Raw genomic sequence first — 21,893 nt, 5'->3', positions numbered from 1 at the left:
TGTATGGATTTAAATCTTTTATTTCAACAATAAATAACTAAAAGGTGGGTTCATGTTTATTCAGCCCTCAGACCAAATACCAACTTTCACTGCAGTTACAGCTGCAAGTCTTTTGGGGGGATGTCCCTCCCTGCCTGGTGCAAACAAGCACTGACATTTATGTCGATTCTCGTTTGCCATTTAACTCAAACTCCGTCAGATTGGTTAGAGAACATCTTTTCACATAATGTTTTGTCAAAGATTGTCGATTGGATTTAGGGTTTTTTACTGCAGGCTTTGGACTAAACCACTCCATTGTAGCTCTCACTATCTGTGAATGGTTATTGTCATTGTAGATTAGAAGGAGAAGCAGGTTTAAGTCATTTACACCCTCTAACAGGTTTTCTTCCAGTTTTCCTTGTGTTTAGTTACATCCACATTCCTGTTGACTCTAACCAGCCTCTCTGTCCCTCACGTGATGCTGCCTCCACCATGTTTTACCTTAGTGGTGGTGTTTTCAGAGTGATATAGAGTGTTAGTTTTCCCCCCTTACACGATCCTTTGCATGTTGGCCAAAAACTAACATTTGTTGGTCTGCAGTTGTGCCAGACTCTTCCCATGTTAATGGACTCAACATGCTCAGGATGCTGTTTTATAACCTAAGCCTGCTCTAAATTCTCCACCATTTTATCTCTGACCTGTCTGGCTTGTGCTGTTGTCTTCATTAAGCAGTTTTTTAAATTAATGGACTCTGTTTACTAATTTAGGGACTGTTCGAGGCATTTGGCTGTACTGGATTTTTTTAAGGGGCGTCAGACTAAAAGGGGCTGAGTACGCCACAATTTTCCTATTTCTATCTGTGAAACTATTTTAAAATGTTTTTCCTACCATTTAGTAATAAAGTGCTACTTTGTGTTAACCTGTAACATAAAAAACAAATGAAGTACACTAAAGTTTATAGTTGCAATGAGACGGAATTAAAAATTCACAGGGGCATGAAAACCTTTCTTAAATCGCTGTACATATTAATTACTAGGATAAGCTTAGCATGCAGTTTTCCTGCTTTTCCCCTGAAAGACGGGAGGCAAGTAATTGCCAACAATGACTTTCTTAATTATTAATAACTTTTAGCGGTCTCATGTACAAGCAGTGAAAAGCTGGTACACCTGCTAATGTTCCCCCAATGGTCTCATTCCTACACACAAACACACACTCCCTTGTTTTGAGAAAGCGATTTCAAGTAATTAATTGAAAATGGACCAGTGCTGCCTGAATAAGCAGTAAATATTCTCATACTCGGCTATCAAATAGTAGCTGTGGTTGGATGAGCTGAGTTATCAAGTGTTCCCTGCCATTAAAACTTCCAGATGTAAGTGCAGTCACGTCTTCTTTTGGTAGATTTTTTTTTAATTGCAAACTTAAGATGGAACCAATATTCCCCCTAATTTCTCATGTGTCTGAGCTTTCACTGGACCTCTGTGAGCAACATCACACGTGCACACTGAGGCTACATTACGCCTGTTCAATGTGATTATAACAAGTTACATGGCTAACTAAAACAATCAAATTACAGCAAACTTTCTTCTAGATTTCAATACAACTGATTTAACCCGGATTACATGCAAAAGACAGAATATTGGATTTTTTATGAGCTGTATAGTACGTTTATGTCGGAGTAGGATTCCTGCTAAGAAAGAACTGAGAGACATGTACATCTTCAGATTTTATTGCAATCAAATTTTTTACATTTTCTGTAGTGAGATTTAACACAAGCTGTGATACTGTGCAGCCTTGCTTCAGTCAGTCTGCTGCAGGGCATCTGTGTCTACAATGTTGCTCACCACCGTCAGGGTGTGAATGTGTGCTTGAATGGGTGAAAGATTGTAAAGCACTTTGAGGTCGTTTGACTTGATAAAGCGCTGTACAAGTACAAGCCATTTATGTATATTGCTGTAGTCCTCAGGCATGCGCTCATATAGAAACACATAAACAGAGCTGCTTTTCAAAAATGTAGGTAAAACAAGAAGATTGGTCAGGAACCAGCAAAAAGCAAAGCAATCCAACTGCAGGTGCCAGAAACAAACAGCAGGTGTAGCACTAAAAAAACAACCAAACTGGTTGAAAAACATCACTTACGATCTCAGATAAGCAGATCCCCAAAAACTGCCCCACCCGTCAGTCAGTGGTGCGCTCCAATCAGCACCTGCCGCACAGATTTGGACCATCTACCAGAATTGCTAAATGCTACAAAATAACTTGGTTTGTTATTATTTTGTTTGAAGTTCAGCTTGGATTTTATTTTCTGCATTGCATAGATTTGCTGTGGGCAATTGCGCATGCACGCAGCTTTGAGCGAACAGTGGCTGGTACTTTAAAGTATATCTTTTGATAAAAAAGAATAACACATCTGGGGTAAAGTTAGCAATTATCAAATTTCTTTGTGCATAATTAGCACAAGTGAATGTATCGCAGAATTGTCTATGAACTGTGTTGCACTCCTCCTGACTTGACCGGTGGCTGGGAGCGAGGGATGACAGTCACACCATTTAGTGACGGTCCTGTATGATTAATCAGTGCTAGACAACGCATAGTGATGGTTAGGGATAGGGGATATGGACTTTTATCACAATATATTGTGTGATAACAATAAAAGCGATGATGAAAGACTATTTATAGCTTCTTGCTGTCTTTTTTAGGTAACTGTGTGGCTGTGACTGCATCTCACTATAGGCCCATAAACACAAACACTGTCCTTAAAAACATATTTACACATTAAAACAACATTCGAAATACGTTTCATCAGGATGCTAGTTACATAAAGAAGTGCAAGCTTTTTTAATCATCAAACTGCACAAAGCAACTGCATTTAATTATGTTTCTGAATGCATTGAAATTTATTGATGCTATCAGGAAACCAACAGTAGAGAAAATACCAAAAATAACAATCCTGACAATATTGGCAGTTTTGGGGTTTTCAGAGACTACAAATTGGGATTTATCTTTGTCAAGATCAACCCAAATTCTTCTCATGATAGGAAACGTATTGTTTCATGATAATGGTGAAACAATACGATAAAGGCCCAGCCCTAGTGATGGTGACATGAAGCTGCATGAAGCACTGATGCTTTCCATATAGTTGGTCAAAGCATTCTAGAGCATTCTGTTTTTTTCCTATATTTTAATCATGTAAAGCACTTTGCATTGTCTCTGTACTGAAATGTGCTATACGAATAAATTTGCCTGCCTTGCCTTGCCTAAAAATGTGATAATTTCAATCTGTGCACGCCTTGCGCCTTAATGTCGCCTGTAATAACTGGTTGGATATTTCTTGAGGACACGGCAAAAAAAAACTAAAATGAGCTAGAGATAATTAAACTTCACCCATGCTGGAATTAATAGACATTTATTTGGCATAAATATTTATTTATATGCAAGTTACACATTTTCAACCTTTATAGTGAAAATTGAGGCTTCAAACTTTAACGTTAATCAACACAAGTTTCAGAATGCGCTCCATAATAATCAACACACTTGACACGGAAGAACACATCACTGGTAACACCACTCCAAGTGTCACAGTGGGTTTAAGAGGAAATTATAGATAATTATTTCTAAAGAGCTCAAATTTAAATGTTAGACTGATAGAGAGAGGTTGATGACCTCTGAATATATATCTAGTTGACACACACTATGTTAAGTAAAAAAATCTATATATTCAACTTTTACTCCAACTACAGCAGTTGCATGGTTTAGGTGAGTACTAGACATAAAGCTGCTGGTTTATTTGCATAAAGACATTTTAAATGCATCTGTGTCTGGATCTGTATGTTTGGATGAACAACAGCATAAAGCCAAAGCCACAGCATTCAGATTCCACTAAATCAAGGTAAAAGTTGCTGTAATTTATCATACAAATGTTGTAGCTATGTCTATTCCTTCATTCAGTCACCAACTAAATTTGTCTGAATGGAAAAACTTTTCTTCTTCTGTGAAATATTATTTGATAAAAATGCAATAAATCACAAGTAATTCACTACAAGATCCCCCAATAATTAGATACATTTTTAAAAGCATCCGACCACCAGTATAAACCCTATTTTAGGTTATGGTTAAGTATTTTATCACTTTCCGAATAATCCTTTCTTTTTCTAATGTTAAATTTCTCTTCCTCTGTCTTTCCTAACCTACAGGCAATGGTGAGTATTATTTTTTTGTTTAAATATTGGAATTATTTAGCTTGATGGTTGATAAATGTTTATAGAATAAAAAATATAGTATTTATAATATAAACATTGATTCACTTGCTTCCTTGACATTGATGCTTCTCTGCAGTTGTGTACAAACGTAGCTCTAACATAGTTCTCTTTGTGTTTTTCCCAACCATAGAAACTCATCTTAAAGTTATGCATTTCTGACTTATCTATATTGAGTAGCAGATAAAATGTCATGTGCTCACTGCTAATATTGGGTCACTTCTTTGAGACGTATGTATTTTCCCTTAAAATAATTTGTATTTTGCTGAAATATACCGTTTCAATGCATTTGAATATGCCCAGAAAAAGAAGACATTTTATGATCATTTATTAAGCAGAAAAAAATATAGTACTCCGTGTTAAGTATTTTTAGGGAGTACATATAGACGTCAATTAAAACAAAAAGGTGAAGAACCATCTCTTCTGCTGTCACTCAGTCTTTGGTCCAGAACTCCAGAAAGGCCGGCATCACCTCCGCCCTAACGTCCAGCACCCTGCATAACGAAGAACTGGTCTGTTTCCTCTTCATTCAAACAGCACATTTTATACACTGATAAAAGTTGCTAACGCTGAGGTTGAGGCATCACTGCAGCGCTCTTAACTAATCTTCTCTGCTCATCCGGTAGAAGAGTCACGTCTACAAGAAGACCCTGCAGGCCCTCATATATCCGATCTCTTGCACCACGCCACACAATTTCGAAGTGTGGACAGCCACCACTCCAACCTACTGCTACGAGTGTGAAGGACTGCTGTGGGGTATCGCTCGCCAAGGCATGCGCTGCACCGAGTGTGGAGTCAAATGCCACGAGAAGTGCCAGGACCTGCTCAATGCTGACTGTCTACAAAGTAAGAGAAGTGTTAATAAGATACTGTCGGTGACAAGATGGTTTAATACAAGGGTACAGAAATAACCAGGCAAGACTGGAAGTGTTACAGTGGATAAAGACCTAGCTATAGCTCCATTAGCTCTACAGTGACTTTTAATCAAATGGTTTTCTGACTCAAACAGGATTTTGTTATATATTTGCAACCATTTATGTTGTATTTACAATATTAGGTAGACCAAAAGTAGTGATCTTTGGTCCTTTTTGAGACACATGTTGGATATTAGACCCAAACGTTTATCTTGTATTCAAAATAAAAGGTTTTTAGAAAATAGTGTCTCTCTACTGTTCCTACCAATAACAGGAAAAAGGCTTCTGTTTATGTCACTGATCCTTTTGAGATCTAGAAAGCTTATGAAATCTATCCAAACACCTTCCAATGGTTCCTGTCAGGTAGTTTTTATTTTTCATTTACCTCATCCTAGCTTACTTTAGCTTGAACAGGTGTGTTTTTAGTTAAAGTTAGCTAAAGAAGAGTGGCCAAACATCCAGCATCTTGCTAAGGGACATTTATCAATTAGTTGTGATGTATGTAATAATTGAGCCTGTATATATAAATTGGACCCAGAATAGACCAAATGCATCATAAAAGTGCCAAAATAATTGGACATTTATGCCAAGTGTATGCAAACCGTTTTTCTTCTGAAATGGTTATATACTGATTATACCTAAAGCTTAACTTGGATTTTGCTGAAGTGTGTTGTGTTCATTCAGAGAAATATTGTGTCTTAACGACTAAATGTTGTTTATTGACACGAAAATCATTCAGTTTATTTATTCTTATGTTTAATAATCAAAGCACAGTGTCATCCTCCTCCTCCTTCGTCCTTTCCTGTGTGTGTGTGTGTGTGTGTGTGTGTGTGTGTGTGTGTGTATGTGTGTGTGTGAGAGAGAGAGAGAGAGAGAGAGATATTAAAAGCAGTTTGTCTTGTGTTGTTATGTAGCTCAGAGCTCTGTTTGGTTTTGATTCCTGAAATAGATCATAGTTATTTTTCATTTACGCTCAGAAGCTTCCTTTCTTCTCCAGATTAAAAATTAAAATCCATTGAAAACTAATTTCCTAGATGTTGTGGAAGTCGCTCTTCAATAATGAAATTTTGCTCATGGTGTTATTTATTTATTAGATGATCTGTCAAACACATTTGATGTGAAACCAATTTTATTTGCTTTATGGTTTCTAATCCCGTTCGTTTATGTAATTTTGTCTTCCTTTCCAGGAGCCGCAGAGAAGAGCTCCAAACACGGTGCAGAGGACAGAACCCAGAACATCATTATGGTTCTTAAAGACCGCATGAAGATCCGCGAGAGGAACAAACCAGAGATCTTTGAACTCATCCAGGAAGTGTTTGCTTGCCCCAAGTCCACCCATGTCACCCATATGAAGCAGATCAAACAGAGCGTGCTTGACGGCACCTCCAAATGGTCGGCCAAGATCTGCATCACAGGTGAGCGGGGAGCCACTTTCAGCTCAGTACAGTCGCTTTGAAGAGAGCTGACCAAAGTGGTCAGCATCAACGTCAGAGGAGATGGCGCGTATCAGGCTATAAGATGAGACTAACAGGCGCCCTGTGTGCCAGGAACACAGGTGGCGTTTGTGGTTTAGTGGAGGAGAAAGTCATACAAGGCAGCCATTTACACCCGAGTACACATGCCGTTACAGCGCCTGACCGTGTTTTCTCATCTCTTCTGTTCAGTGCTGTGTGCTCAGGGTCTCCAAGCCAAAGATAAAACTGGTTCTAGTGATCCCTATGTAACCGTCCAGGTGGGGAAGACCAAAAAGAGGACCAAAACTATCTACGGCAACCTCAACCCTGTCTGGGAGGAAACGTTCAATTTGTGAGTTACTAAAACTTCACTATAAAGGTTGAAAATGTGTAACTTGCATATAAATAAATATTTATGCCAAATAAATGTCTGTTAATTCCAGCATGGGTGGAGTTTAATTATCTCTAGCTCATTTTAGGGTTTTTTTGTCTCTGGAAATCCTTTGGCCTGAGTCATGATAGTACCGTATTTTCCGGACTATACGTCGCTCCGGAGTACAAGTCGCACTAGCCATAAAATGCATAATAAAGAAGGAAAAAACATATATAATTCGCACTGGAGTATAAGTCGCATTTTTGGGGGAAATTTGTTTGATAATATACAACATCAAGAACAGACATGTCATCTTGAAAGGCAATTTTAAATAAAAATAGGACGGAGGCAACAACAGGCTGAATAATTGTACGGTTAGCTTACGCTAAATGACACAACTGAGAACGTGCCTGGTATGTTAACATAACATATTAAAAGCTATTCAGATAACTATAGCATAAATAACATGCGAAGAAGTTAACCAAAGCGTCCGTGTCACTCCAAATAACTAAAATCCAGTGAAATCTTCATCCTCGGTGTCACTTTCAAATAACTCCGTTAACTCCAGAGGTAGAAGCTGCGGCACTTCCGCTTCTTACGTCGCTTACGTCTGATTGAACACAGGCCTAAAGCGCCCTCTTGGTGTGAAAATAACAGGTGTAATGATATACCGGTAAAAATGTGTAATAATTTCACACATAAGTCGCTCCAGGGCAAACTATGAAAAAAAACTGCGACTTATAGTCCGGAAAATACGGTAATCTAAATGGCCGCCGTTGTTGACATATGTAATTTATATTCTTTGTCCTGCCTCCGCAGTGAATGCCACAACTCCTCAGACCGCATTAAGGTGCGAGTGTGGGATGAGGACGATGACATCAAGTCTCGTGTGAAGCAGAAGTTCAAGCGGGAGTCTGACGACTTCCTCGGTCAAACTATCATCGAGGTCCGCACTTTGAGCGGAGAGATGGACGTCTGGTACAATCTTGGTATGCTTTTCTTTAACAACGTAATGACCCCACAGATGCAGGTTATCAGTCGCACGGATCACGTCGTCATTATGATTCATGTAACGTCATGAAGGAGCTGAGTGATGGTGCTGCTCTATGTTCTGCACACTTCACAGACAAACGTACGGACAAATCAGCCGTGTCTGGGGCTATCCGGATGCGCATCAATGTGGAGATTAAAGGAGAGGAGACAGTCGCTCCGTATCACGTTCAGTACACCTGTCTGCATGAGGTAATCCTTACCTTTCTTTGTATATTAAAAAACGTCAAATATTTGTTGTGTTATGCATATCTTTAGTCTTCCTGTAAATGCTCAATATAACAGCTTAAAATATGGATCTACAGTTTTTTAATGGCATTGTCCATATTCAGAGTCTGAATATTAGCTTGCACAGCAATGTGCATCTTATGCCTTTAAGTCTATGTCATCCATTTAACTACACATACGATGAGCTCGCCAATATCCCCTGTCTCCAAAATAAGCGTATGCATGGGTTGGGGTTGCTGTGAGGACTGCATGTTTTCCTGTCGAGTTTTTGTTATAGAGATCCAAACTGTTGCGAGGAAAGTGGCGTATGCGCGTTTCAGGCCCTGTTTTGTGCGTATGCAAGCTTTATAAGTGAGACCCCAGGGCATTTAGAACGTAATCCGGGAGCCTCTGCCAGAAAACTGATTTTTTTTTTTCTGGACGATAATGACACCACGGACTCTGGCAGTGTTAACAATCTACAGCAGGAGTCTAAAACTCGAGTCAAGTCGTGAAGGGTGGTGTCTGAGTGGTGTCAGTATTGGATAAGATCTGTGTCCTGAAGACTGCAGCCTTAGGAACAGCGAAGATAGAGTGGAGAAGCCTCGAGCTCCCCGGCCTCCGGTAGAGCATCTGATTATGAATTCATTTTAAAGATTTTACACATATGTATAGAGCGAATGTGGAGGGTGGCTGTATGTAGCTTTTGGACCAGCAGGGTGACCAGTTCAGCTTGGGAATCATGTAAGTTGTCCTTTTACACACCAGAACAAACTGAGGGCAACTTCAGCTTTAAGTTCTTAACCTTCTCTAAAATCGATGTCGAATAGAGAATTGGAGCTGAATGTTTTAGATAACTTAACGATACTCCATCTTGCCATATAGTTGGTTTAAACTGGTAAAGTCTCAGTCCACTTTTATCGCTGTAAAAATACCACTCTGGATAATAACGCCATAGGATTCTCATTTTACTTTCTATTGTAATTGGGTTTTTTGAAAGGTAAAAAAAAAAATAACCAAAGAGGTTCTATATTGATAGGAAAGCCTGAGTATGATGACCACTAATATTTGCTTTCTTCTTTGACCTATTTCAGATTAACATTCCTTGAAGTTTTGCTTTTATACCATAAGGACGAGGGCCTCTTCTACAAAGAGAAGATGGCAGACACTTTTATGTTCTGGTTCTGTGCAGAACAACTCGCCTGATTGATTGTAGAGGAATCAGAGATCATTACTCGGCTCATTACTCAGCCGAGCAAATTAGGTGAACCTTAGCTGACAAATGATCGCTCTTACTGCTTTAAGTGCCCATAAACTCACCCAGTGTGTTTCAGCGGTGTGACATTTTAAGGCCTGCACAGCGGCTTCTGCTGGCCTCATAATGTAGTTTTATGGCACTTAACGCACCATAACCAACGGACATAAGAGACCGGGAGCCTGCACTGTGCTACCTGTACTGTTAGATGTACAGGGAAACCTAATTACACCTCAGTAACACTAAGATGTGGACGATTATTGATTTTCAAACCTGTACACTGTATGTGTTTTCGTTTTTCCTCTTTGTTTCATATTATTTTTCTCCTCCCCTTCAACCCTCACCCCTCCCTCTTTTTGTTCTGTATTTTTCTCCAGAACCTCTTTCATTACGTAACAGACATCCAGAATAACGGCGTGGTGAAGATTCCTGACGCGAAAGGGGATGATGCTTGGAAAGTTTATTTTGAGGAGACTCCCCAAGAAATAGTGGACGAGTTTGCCATGCGCTATGGGGTGGAGTCCATCTACCAAGCTATGACGTATGATGCCGTTCTAAAAGTCACAGAATATCAATCAATATAAAGAGGACCGAGAATGTGATTTCACGTTGTAACGTCTTGAAGCTGTTAGGATCCAGTGTTTGCTGCTCATGGTTTCATTTCTTATTCGCAGCCACTTTGCCTGCTTGTCATCCAAGTACATGTGCCCGGGTGTTCCTGCAGTCATGAGCACCCTGCTGGCCAACATCAACGCCTACTACGCCCACACCACCCAGGCCACCAACAATGTTTCTGCGTCTGACCGCTTCGCTGCTTCAAATTTTGGAGTGAGTCCCTAAAAGATCTAAATTTTATTCACAAAATAAAAAAAGAAATGCTCTTGTATTATAATGTTTTTTTGCAAATTTTGCTCAAACTTTATGTGTTAAATAAATTGATATATCATAGTGCTGTGTTTCTGCTGTTCCTCAAAGTCTTTGTTTTCTTTTCTGAAAAGGAAGGTGAGAGGAAATCACTTCTTTAATATGAGCTGTTGAGGCGTGATATTGAGGTGTTTGTATGAATAGCTAATTTAGTATTTTCCACAGAAAATATTTTTTTGTCTTCTGGTTTCAGATCAAATCAAGCAAATGCTAGTATTAAAGATGAACCTGTGTTCATAAAAATGCACATTATTTGAATGGTAATGTCATTTAATAAACAAAAGAGGCTTATCTAAACTAACCTGGCCCAATGTGGGACCGTTGTTAAAACGTTATTTAAATCTGATTAATCATAATTTTCAGAAAGCACGTTCTGTGGCCACACCCAGGTCTGATAAATCTCAAACAGAACCAGCCTCACAGCATGAAGCAGGCTTAAAAATCTCAAAAAGCCAAGATTTATATACAAATGTTTCTGTCTTTTTGCAAATTTTGCTCAAACTTTATGTGTTAAAAAAATTGATATATCATAGTGCTGTGTTTCTGCTGTTCCTCAAAGTCTTTGTTTTCTTTTCCCCACAGAAAGAGCGATTTGTCAAGCTTCTGGATCAGCTGCACAACTCTCTGAGGATAGACCTCTCCATGTATCGAGTAAGGTTGCTCTTTCTTTTCAGGGCGTTCACACTCACAATCATGTCTTTCAAATGTTTTTCTCTCTTTTTTTGGGGGGGGGGGGAGAGAAACACTAAAAGCAAGAGGCGCTGTGTTAATTAGAGTGACATTTCCTCTCAAACATGCCTAGGCACATTCAGGAAACACTGCCCACCCACACAGTAAGCTGTGATCTCGCTGGCAGTGGAAAATGGCGTGACAGTGCTGGATCTTGCCCATAGACACACTTGGATGACGGCAGATGTGAAAGTGTTGAGGCTTAGTATGTGTGTGGGGTTTTTTTTTTGTCTTTTGTGACTGCAGAACAACTTCCCAGCCAGCAGTCCTGAGAGGCTACAGGACCTCAAGTCCACCGTCGACCTCCTCACCAGTATTACCTTCTTCAGAATGAAGGTAGAGTCCCTTTCATTATTATTGGACCAGTTCTTTTTCTACTGCATTTAAGTCATTCCCCCAACAATGCATCACTAACATTTTATTTTATTATTTTTAAGGGCCACGAGCTACAAAACGTGATGAAACATTTTCTCAATAGAGATTGGCTCAGTGGTGTCGCTTTGTTTGTGCTTCCAGGTTCAGGAGCTCCAGTCTCCACCCAGAGCCAGTCAGGTTGTAAAGGATTGTGTGAAAGCCTGCCTCAACTCCACCTACGAGTACATCTTTAATAACTGCCATGAGCTCTACAGCCGCGAGTACCAAACAGATCCGGTAAGAAGCAACAGCACCGGGCCGAGTCTTTGTCCAGGTGTGGACATGTTTGATTGTTGGGCAAAGCGATGTCCCATAAATCACTTTTTTTTTTTCCCTTTTGTCTCCTAGACGTCATGAAAGATAATAAAATCAGTCTCTCTCTTCAGTCTCCAATTTTATACAATGTTTTTGTTGGATTGGAACATTTGTTTGCCTGAGGACAACTGTGTAGATTTAAAATAAAGAGCTGGACTCTTCCCATCCTCGAGGGTGGAAGTTCTGCATGCTTTACATGGTTTCCTGCTTAAACACAACCGATTGGAGAAAATGTTTTTACAGCATGCTTAACTGAGCCATTTCAACCGGGTGTGTTGTCACAGAAATACTGCAGATGTAAAACTTTCAAGATACCAGCCCTTGAGAATCAGAGTTGCCCACCTCTGACTTGGACACTTTAGCGGCTCCAAACAGGTGCAGATGGATATTATGTTAGGTTTGAGTTTTATTTAGCTCCATGGAGCACATAACCTGGAGCTCATTCAAAAAGTTAACTTGATGATCGTTAAAAGCGGCACTTTTCCCTTAAGCGAAAGAGAACAGGAAGACTTGTCCTTGTTGGGACTCCATTCTTGCTCACTAATTAAGCTGTCGTTATTTGATGTGTTAAAAGCACCGCGGCTGCTCCGTGTGTCTGCCTTTTATGTTTGCTGAGCTCTTATCATCTCTGCAGTCTTTGTACGCCGTGGCTCTTCAGCCCCAAATTTCTACGGCGAATTTCAACAGGGATTTCTAGAACTTGTTTCAAGCGTTCATTAAATCGCCCCCTTTGAATTTCAAATAGACATTTTTTCCCTTTGAATAAAACATTTCATCCTCGGGGCCGTGGCAGTATTTTGTGGAAATGTCTGCAAGATAATGGTTTCCTTTTTAACCCCTGCAGCTTTTATTCGTCCTTACAGCACATCTTACACCACTTCAAAGGACTCAACCCCTGCAACGTCTACATTTCTCTCTAAAACCTCGAATATGTTTATAAAATTCACGTTGACAGTTATGTATATCTTGGCTCACTGATTATCTCCTTCAGCACCACAGAGTGTTTTAACTCTAACATTGTATGGTTGAAATCCAGAATATTTTCTTCTTCTGCCGTGATTTTGTTGAGTTTTTGTCCTTCGCTCCAGAGACGGGAGTGGAGAAGGCAAGGACAGACACGAGACAAAACAATCGAGCGTTTATTCAACTTAAACGTCTTTTTTCAGAGACAACGTTGAGTCCTGACGCTGCTGGATCTAACCGGCGCTTATTATAGAGATCTTCCTGTGTTTAACTATCTCTTTTACATTACTCAAAAAGTATTTTGAACATGTTCTTTAGAATTAATTTCCGTCATGTGATTAACGCAGCCTTACAACCTTTTGACATCAACACTGCTCTTAGCTTCATCTGCGCTCTTTTATTTCTCCCGTCTCCTGCGGAGGCATTCAGGAATTTCAGTCATCATCTGAAGTACTTGTTAAAATATTTTGCTAAAATAAATTTCTCGTTAACAAGACGGACGACGAAGCAGAAAATAGACATCTATGGTTGTGATAAACGAGAGAAGCCTCCAGATTTTCAGCTTTCATAAAAAATGTTGGCTTATCTAAAATTATCTGGTCATTTATAATGAGAAGCTGAGAAGGAATACACACGAAATAAATTTGTAGAATCTAAGGAAAGGAAATGTGACCAAATGTGTCAAAACTGTAGGATTGCATATAATCACATTAACTGTTAATTTCTTTTAATAAACAGTCAACATTGTTGACTTTCATCAGAAACCTTGTTATATTGATGCTTTTCCAGGCCAAGCAGGGAGCTGTGCCTCCAGAGGAGCAGGGACCCAGTATCAAGAACCTGGACTTCTGGTCCAAACTCATCACACTTATTGTGTCCATCATTGAGGAGGACAAAAACTCTTACACTCCCTGCCTGAACCAGTATGCATTGATATTTTATTTATGCGCCTTTGACCATTTAACATTAGTAACTAACTAACATTAGTCACCGATCATCCTAATGATTAATTTTTGTCTTGTTGACTGATTTAGTTTCATATATGTTCTTCTTCTCTGTCAAGATTTCCCCAGGAGCTCAACGTGGGTAAAATAAGTGCCGAAGTGATGTGGAATCTGTTTGCTCAGGACATGAAGTATGCAATGGAAGGTGAGAGGAAATCACTTCTTTAATATGAGCTGTTGAGGCGTGATATTGAGGTGTTTGTATGAACAGCTAATTTAGTATTTTCCACAGAAAATATATATTTTTTTCCTTCTGGTTTCAAATCATCAAGCAAATGCTAGTATCAAAGATGAACCAGTGTTCTTAAAAATGCACATTATTTGAATGATAATGTCATTTAATAAATAAAAGAGGCTTATCTAAACCAACCTGGCCCAATGTGGGACCGTTGTTAAAACGTTATTTAAATCTGATTAATCGCAATTTTCAGAAAGCACGTTCTGTGGCCACACCCAAGTCTGATGAATCTCAAACAGAACCAGCCTCACAGCATGAAGCAGGCTTAAAAATCTCAAAAAGCCAAGATTTATATCCAAAGAAATTCAAGAACAGAAGTTATTAATGCGTATCAGTCTGCAAAGATTTTACAAAGCCAGTTTAAAGGCTTTGGGAATCAAATCTCAGGGAGAGCCATTATCCACAAGTGGAAAAAACTTGGAACAGTGTGAAACCTTCTCAGGAGTGACATGTCAAAATTACTCTGAGCGTTTCAAGGACTCATCCAGAAGGTCGTAAAAGAACCAAAAGCAACATCTAAACTACTGCTGACCTTGCAGTTATATGATGAAACAATAAGAAAGACTGGGCAAAATAGACATCCACGGGAGAGTTCCCAGGCAAAAACCACTCAAATGCCCAACCTACATTGGCCAAAAAGCGTTTGATGATCCCAAATACTTTTTAGGAAATACTCGGTGGTTTGACCAGGTAAAAGTTGATCTTTTTGAAAGGTGTGCATGGTGTTACGTGTGTAGTAAAACACAGGATTTTAGGAATAAGAACATCATACGTACACTCTAACGTGGTCTTAGTAGGACAATGTTCCAGAAACAAAATAAAGGTTTTGGATTGGGAAGGTCCAAAATGCTATGGCGTTGTCTTAAACAACCTTGTTTTGCTCCAAAACCAAAACCAAAGTCTTGTGGGTCAAAATCACTCCACAGAGATGTAAAAGACTCATTGGCAGATATCGCAAACACTTGATGGTGGTTATCTGGTTTAGAGGCAATTCTTTCTCCAAAAAAGTACACTTTTTAAAAGGCTGAAAATTGTGAACGACCCCTGACTGTTTCAATGACTACGAAAGGTGCCTGTTCACTGAAACACATTGACTATAACCATGTCCAAAAAGAGATGCGTCAATTTTCTGCAGAGCTGTTGTACCTTAGGAACCACGTCTTGATTCGTGGGTTCTCTCTTTCTTTCAGAACATGAGAAAAACCGCCTGTGTAAGAGTGCCGATTACATGAACCTGCACTTTAAGGTTAAGTGGCTGTACAACGAGTACTGCAAAGACCTTCCCTTCTTCAAGAGTCGAGTGCCTGAATATCCTGCGTAAGTATCATTGTTTTGAAAAAGGTCAAAGGTCAACACGTGCTGCGTATCTGTTTGATTATTTTGGGTTTTGGACTCCGCAGCTGGTTTGAGCCATTCGTCATCCAGTGGCTGGACGAAAACGAGGAAGTCTCTCGCGACTTTTTGCATGGAGCTTTGGAAAGAGACAAAAAAGATGGGGTAAGGTTTCATATCTTTTTAAATAATCTTTCAAAGCCTCGTCTTCCCGCTGCCCTGCCCCCCAAGCCTTCAAATCAACAACAGAGGAAGAAGATACTGTTACAGCAGGTCATCGTGAAAAATGGCTTCATTCTACAGTTGTGAGGGTATGAAAGGCATCCTCACCTCATTACCCAGACTCCCCTTGGTCACACCGAGACACCCCATCCAATTAGGGAGCCGGCGCTAACCAGCCAATTACAAGGAGACACACAGGTTCTCCCCACCTGTCACTGGGGGCTTGTTGAACTGTCTGGTTTCAGCAGCAGGAGACTCAATGACAGACATGAAAGGTTCAATTTAATATAGCATCTGTTGCTCTGACTGCATGGTTTTAGTTGGGCAAAGATTATGTTTTCCCCATGTTTTTGAGCTCCTGCCTTTCTATCGGCTAACCAGGGTATTGATAATTTTAACTTTTCTGTTTTATTCATGCTTTTTAATTTTCTTGCACTTGTTTTTTCCGCTCTGCAGTTCCAGGTCACATCAGAGCATGCTCTGTTCTCCTGTTCGGTGGTGGATGTTTTCTCCCAGCTCAACCAGAGCTTTGAGATCATCAGAAAGTTAGAGTGTCCAGATCCACAGATTGTAGGACACTACATGAAGCGATTTGCCAAGGTAGATTTATCGCAGTTTTTTATCTTGCCGCTCATTCATCGTTTTCAAACAACAATTTTTCAAATAAGCGTTTCTCATGTATCCTCTGCAGACCATCAGCAATGTTCTTCTGTCCTATGCTGATATAATCTCTAAGTTGTTTGCCAACTATGTTACCATGGAGAAAGTGGTAAGTGACTATTTGAGCCTGTAAAAAACTATTTACTTCAGGCAAATTAACTGATTAGTCTCTAAAGAATGCATTTCAGATGTGCAGATGTGATCTTATTTTCAGCCCTGCATCCTGATTAACAACATCCAGCAGCTAAGGGTTCAGCTGGAGAAGATGTTTGAAGCCATGGGTGGGAAAGACGTGAGTACCTCTGCCGCTTGGGCACCTGCTTTTCTTTTTTGTTCACTTGTTTTCCTCTGCTGTTTGCATTCATTTTGTTCTGAGACATTATCTGGCAAACCTACTTATTCTTTTGGAAACTCTTCACTTTGTGCTGGGGACCATTATTGGTGTTTTTTTTCTCCCACACTAGCAGTGAAGTCCACTTTGTCAGTGCATCACTGCCCATTAACATAAACTTCCTTTCTACATCAGAGCAATAGTCTCAAATATTGACACAACTGTGCAACTGGCAAGGGTAAAGCGCGCACCTCCGTGTTTCGGGCTTATAATGACGGCTTGCTCATTGGACCAGAAAAAGCAATACCCTCCCTGACAGCAGCTGGATAGCGCTGTCAAGCCTCGCTTTGTCAAGACATATTTTGCCTTGTTTAATATGCCAAGCTCTCATGCCACAATATCCCGTCACACTAAACAGTTAAACGAGAGTAAAGCCATTTTTCAGTCTGTCAATTTGTCCCTCTTTTTATATCAAAGGAATGATCTAAGATTTGGTTTTGATATAATTTATAATATATATATAATATAAAAAGTGGTTTTAATGTTGCAGTAGGTAGGGGGATTATCTATAAAGTAAATGAGAAATTTAGCATTTTCTGGTATAGCACCGAATCCAGTTTTTAACTGCTTAAACTGGGTTAGGGTTAATGGTGGAGTCCACAAATAAAGTTGCAAAGGAAAGTAAAGGACAACTTAACCCTCTAACAGTGAAGCTGGAAAGGTTTTCACATCATTTCGCACCAGTTTTCTCTCCCTTTTGCTTTAAACATTTAATGTAAAACTATATTTAGGGCACAGCATTAATTGAATTGTCGTATGAATACGGTAGTTAGAATAAGGATGGAAGACTATGATTGAGCTAAAGAAAAGGTGACATTCAACTAAAAGACATGTTAAAATTTACAGAAAGACTTGAAAGTTGTCAATCGGCTACAACATTTTTCAGCTATTGACCAAATTGAAAAAACATAATTTCACAGGAAAAACTGAAAATGAAACATAAAATCAATTCTAAAACAGTAAAATTAATTTAAATGTATGCATATTTCTGACTTATCTCTGACGTTCCTTGGTCATTTTTTTTGCTGCTTGTTGTCATATTTCTCAAATAGAATAAGGTTAATATTTTAGTAATTGAGCACTGATCACAGTTTTTATTCAAAAATGTATACATATCTTTTTATGCTTTGGGTTTAGCTGTGTGTGGAGGCCAGCGATATTCTAAAAGACCTGCAGGTGAAGCTCAACAACGTCATGGATGATCTGAGCCGGGTCTTTGCTGTCAGGTGGAAATTCACTCAAACTCACATTCAAACATGCACCACAACCCAGATTTCTTCTGTACATACCTCTCATAGAGCTCCATATTTCCCACTATAGTTTCCAGCCTCATATTGAAGAAAATGTGAAGCAGATGGGCGACATCTTGGCTCAGGTGAAGGGAACGTCGAATATAGGGAACGCCAGCAGCGTGGCCCAGGATGCTGACAACGTCCTGCAGCCAATCATGGAGTTCCTGGACAGCAAGTAAGGCAGTATGGCATTTTTACCCACTCTGAAATAGGATTTAAGTTTAGATTCTGCTGCTGAAAAGTTAAACAAGTGATGCAGACCCAGCAACATTCACACTTATGCAACAGGTTTCTTCCTAATTCTGCTGACATCTCTGGATTTTGTCAAGCCAGTGTTGTTATATAACATTCAGTCTGCTAAATGAAACAGAGATTTTTGGAAGAAAAAAAAAAAGGATTTCCATCTCAAACTTTTTATTAGCTGAAGGAGTTCCAGTAGTTATAATTATCTCTCTCTTTCGCCTTTGCAGCCTTTCTTTGTTTGCTAAGATTTGTGAGAAGACTGTGCTAAAACGTGTGCTGAAGGAGCTGTGGAAGTTGGTAATGAACACTATGGAGAAAACCATCGTTCTGCCTCCACTCACAGACCAAACGGTGAGAGCTCGGACAAGTCTGAGTGCACAGGCATCTTTATGCAAAACTACATATTAATTACCTCAATCTCTGGCTTTATTATACCCAATCAACACTCCATGCTTGCGCAGCCAGAGACCTTCTTTATGTTTCTAATGGGAGTGAATACTCATACATTCAGACTATCTTTACAAACGGCTAACATGAGTTTTACGCAAAGATTTCTAACGATATCAAGTCACAGTGAATGTTTCTATGATCAAAGCAAGCAGCATAATATAACACAACACATGGCAAAAACATGTGCTTACACACACACACACACACACACACACACACACCAACCAGCAGAGGAAGGATTAAATGAAAAAGGAGAAGGTGGATAACAGGGGATGTGTGTGCGTGTGCTGCTGTTCAACATGGCTGTTGTATAAACAACGGATCAAACTGCTTTTTTGCTTTGCGTTTACATGCCACCCAGTCCCCTTCTCAGGCCCCCGATGCACAACGTATTCAACATTGCCACCAGTATCTTCCTCCATGCAAGCAATCGAGATTGAGTGTTTTAATGAAGAGCTCAAGGAAAATGGATTGCACCATATCATTTCAGCATCAGCTCACGGCTGCTCTCCAGAGTGTCACCCTACAAATATTTGGAGAGAATCCTGCTTTACGAGTGGTTTGCATCAGTGTGGCATAAATCTGTTTGCCCTGAGGATCTGGCCCACTTCCAAAATATTATTACATTATGGAAAGCAGCCTCTTTTCTTCCTCCTTATTTTGCTTTGTTTTATATATATTTATATATGTTGCTTTTGTTGGGTTATTATCTAAAGAGCCTCATATCACTGATAATAAGGTTGATACATCTAGTTGTAATACACAGTATTACAGATATTACTAGCACATTGTGTGCCTTATGAACATTTTCATACCCCCTGAAATCTTTTTCTATTTTAAACTATGTCATATTAATTTGTTGGGGATTGGTGTGTTAGGCACATATACAATTTGGCACAATTGTATGGTGGAAAGAAAAGTACTTTTTTTAAACAATTGTTTCAAATTTGAACATGTGCCTTGCATTTGTCACTCAGAGTAACCCAGATGTCTTCAGAAGCACTACATTAGTAAATAAAGTCAACTTGTGTGTATTTAATGTAGTTATAAATACAGCTGTTTCGTAAAGGCCTCAGAGATTTGTTAGGGAAAGTTATTAAATGAATAACATGATAAAGACCCAGGAACACACCAGATAGCTTCAGGTATAAAGTTTTAAAGCAGTTTAACGCCGAGTCAGGTTATAGAACAATATCACAAGCCGTGGCTGTTTCTCTGAGTTCAGTCTGTTATCTGAGGATGGAGCGATTATAGCGCAACAACAAACCTGCCAAAACATGGCCACAGCGGCCATGTTTTGGCAGGTTTGTTGTTGCGCCCAGAAGATCCAATAAAATATGCTGAGGTTTATGATTGTTGTGTGCCAACACGTGAAAAAGTTCATGGGGTATGAATACTTTTGTTCTGTAGGTTTTACAGATGAATTAACTGAAAGGAAAAAAAAGAAAGTCATGAAAGAAGGCTAAAGCTATTGAATGGTTACATTTGTTAAGACAAAACATTTTGCTGTAAAAAAAAATAAAAAAATAAAAAAATTTACCTGCACACGGTTCAGACTCCATGCAGGTGTTAACTAGTCCACATACCTTCAGCCTTGGAGCCCAAACATGTGTTTTTGCTTGATGTGGGGCTCTTTGCAGCTTGACTGACCCTTCTTTCTGGTTGTTGTGGTTATTATTACATCCTGCTCCGCTCTTCCTCCACAGATGATTGTAAGTACAGCACTCCTTTGTGTCTGTCTGTCTGTCACAGTGGTCGAATCTCTGCTTTATGTGGCTGCCACCCGTTCCTCCCGTTTTTTACGTAGCTCCCATCACCCCCCTCCGCACAATTTCACTGCTCCAGTCTCCTCTGTCTCTTACCTTTCCTCCAACTTTGTCTCTTGTTTGAGAGGACAGAAGCATGGTGCATTCCTGAATAAGTCTTATAGGTCCCACTTCCTTCTCAGTAATCTTCATCTATCAGTACCCCCTTCTCTGCTTTCCTCAAACAGGAAGTGGTACTTCTCTTTTTTACCTGGTGTTGCCTTGTTTCTTCTCATCCAATGTGTCCTGTTATTAGGACTTCAGTGGACTGACCCTGACTCCTCGGTGGCTTGGTATCGAGAGTCTTAACCCTATCACCTGCCCCTTTCTCCTTTGTCCTCTATCTGGTTTACCCGTTTAAAACTTGTCCTGCCCTCCTATTCGTTACTGTGGGTTTGTTGCTTGCATCTGATCTAGTTCAACACTGCAGTCCTCTCTGGGTATGCTGTACAACATTGTACTGCACTGTATGTCTACGCAGACCTGTCATGTTGGTCTGTCCTGGTTTAGTTTCATGTTATGTTGTAACAATGTCATGCAAGATAAAGTACTGACACGTAAAATGTTATTTCCTAGCAAAACATTACTTAAAAGGCAGATTTCTACATGGACTGGCCTCATGTTGTTTTAGTTTTAACCTTGCAGGTGATTCCTTAATTACACTCAGGCTCTGTTTACACAACGATCCATTTAAAGCGGGACTTTGTTTCCGTTTCTGTTAAAACATTTACACAACAACGTTCTAATTGCTATCTGCGTTTAACTTGATTACGGTGTAATTCCCTCAGCGTGCCACTAGTGGTGATATGTTCCTCAAAACTCAACATATGCATGCGTACTGCCTAATTGCCTTCTTATAACACAATGCCATGACACACTGTGCGACATGGATTTAATATTTGGTACGACATAAAGTTTGATGCGTACACATTGTACGATCAATGTTTTGTGCTAAATCGCTTACGCCGTAAGACAATAAGCAACTTCATGAGCGTCTGCCATCCATCTACAGCACCAGCTGGATTTAACATATTTGAACAGCTATATTTGGATACACAAATAGAAAAAATATTCATTTTTTGTCTTTATTTGCAGGGCAGAAGCATTTATAATCGTAACAGCTCTTATTAGGTCGTAGCAGCTGTCACAGATATTCTTTCTAAATACCTGACACTGTCAGATTAACCTGGCTCCGCCAGATGGACTTGCTCCGCATATCCATCTGGAAACCTTCCGTTGAAGTAATTTTGGGAAGGGGCGAAAATACTGGTTAGCTGATTGGCCTATGTTGGTGATAGACAGGCCAAATAAACCAATCAGATCAACGAAGCATATGACGTACTAACAGCGACGACGAAAACACAACCTCAAGCTCTTGCCGAAACCAGTCGGGAGAAGAGCAAAAACATCTTTTCCTCTGAGAAAA

General features: G+C 39.7%; 1 protein-coding gene across 8 annotated transcripts in view; it reads left to right on the top strand.

Moving 5' to 3' along the window:
* unc13a (unc-13 homolog A (C. elegans)) overlaps positions 1 to 21,893 on the top strand; it is a 74,589-nt gene that overhangs the window by 28,264 nt on the left and 24,432 nt on the right. For 5 of the 8 annotated variants that reach the window (XM_012880928.3, XM_036141350.1, XM_036141346.1 and 2 more), the window contains 22 exons: positions 4,170 to 4,175; positions 4,670 to 4,744; positions 4,859 to 5,078; positions 6,334 to 6,561; positions 6,811 to 6,952; positions 7,793 to 7,962; positions 8,100 to 8,215; positions 9,863 to 10,026; positions 10,160 to 10,313; positions 10,992 to 11,060; positions 11,385 to 11,474; positions 11,655 to 11,789; positions 13,620 to 13,753; positions 13,894 to 13,979; positions 15,263 to 15,389; positions 15,473 to 15,569; positions 16,083 to 16,226; positions 16,318 to 16,395; positions 16,501 to 16,578; positions 17,815 to 17,903; positions 17,998 to 18,144; positions 18,440 to 18,563. In XM_012880928.3, the coding sequence (XP_012736382.2) occupies positions 4,170 to 4,175; positions 4,670 to 4,744; positions 4,859 to 5,078; positions 6,334 to 6,561; positions 6,811 to 6,952; positions 7,793 to 7,962; positions 8,100 to 8,215; positions 9,863 to 10,026; positions 10,160 to 10,313; positions 10,992 to 11,060; positions 11,385 to 11,474; positions 11,655 to 11,789; positions 13,620 to 13,753; positions 13,894 to 13,979; positions 15,263 to 15,389; positions 15,473 to 15,569; positions 16,083 to 16,226; positions 16,318 to 16,395; positions 16,501 to 16,578; positions 17,815 to 17,903; positions 17,998 to 18,144; positions 18,440 to 18,563 (2,673 nt within the window). Of the gene's footprint in view, positions 1 to 4,169; positions 4,176 to 4,669; positions 4,745 to 4,858; positions 5,079 to 6,333; positions 6,562 to 6,810; positions 6,953 to 7,792; positions 7,963 to 8,099; positions 8,216 to 9,862; positions 10,027 to 10,159; positions 10,314 to 10,991; positions 11,061 to 11,384; positions 11,475 to 11,654; positions 11,790 to 13,619; positions 13,754 to 13,893; positions 13,980 to 15,262; positions 15,390 to 15,472; positions 15,570 to 16,082; positions 16,227 to 16,317; positions 16,396 to 16,500; positions 16,579 to 17,814; positions 17,904 to 17,997; positions 18,145 to 18,439; positions 18,564 to 20,368; positions 20,375 to 21,893 lie in introns of all 8 variants that reach the window. The other 3 variants (XM_012880927.3, XM_036141348.1, XM_036141344.1) reach the window with 1 other exon arrangement.

The sequence above is a fragment of the Fundulus heteroclitus genome, chromosome 9, assembly GCF_011125445.2.
Source record: "Fundulus heteroclitus isolate FHET01 chromosome 9, MU-UCD_Fhet_4.1, whole genome shotgun sequence".
In the NCBI taxonomy this organism is placed as follows: domain Eukaryota; kingdom Metazoa; phylum Chordata; class Actinopteri; order Cyprinodontiformes; family Fundulidae; genus Fundulus; species Fundulus heteroclitus.
The sequence above is the reverse complement of the archived record's forward strand: the minus strand, read 5'-3'. Positions and strand labels throughout refer to the sequence as shown.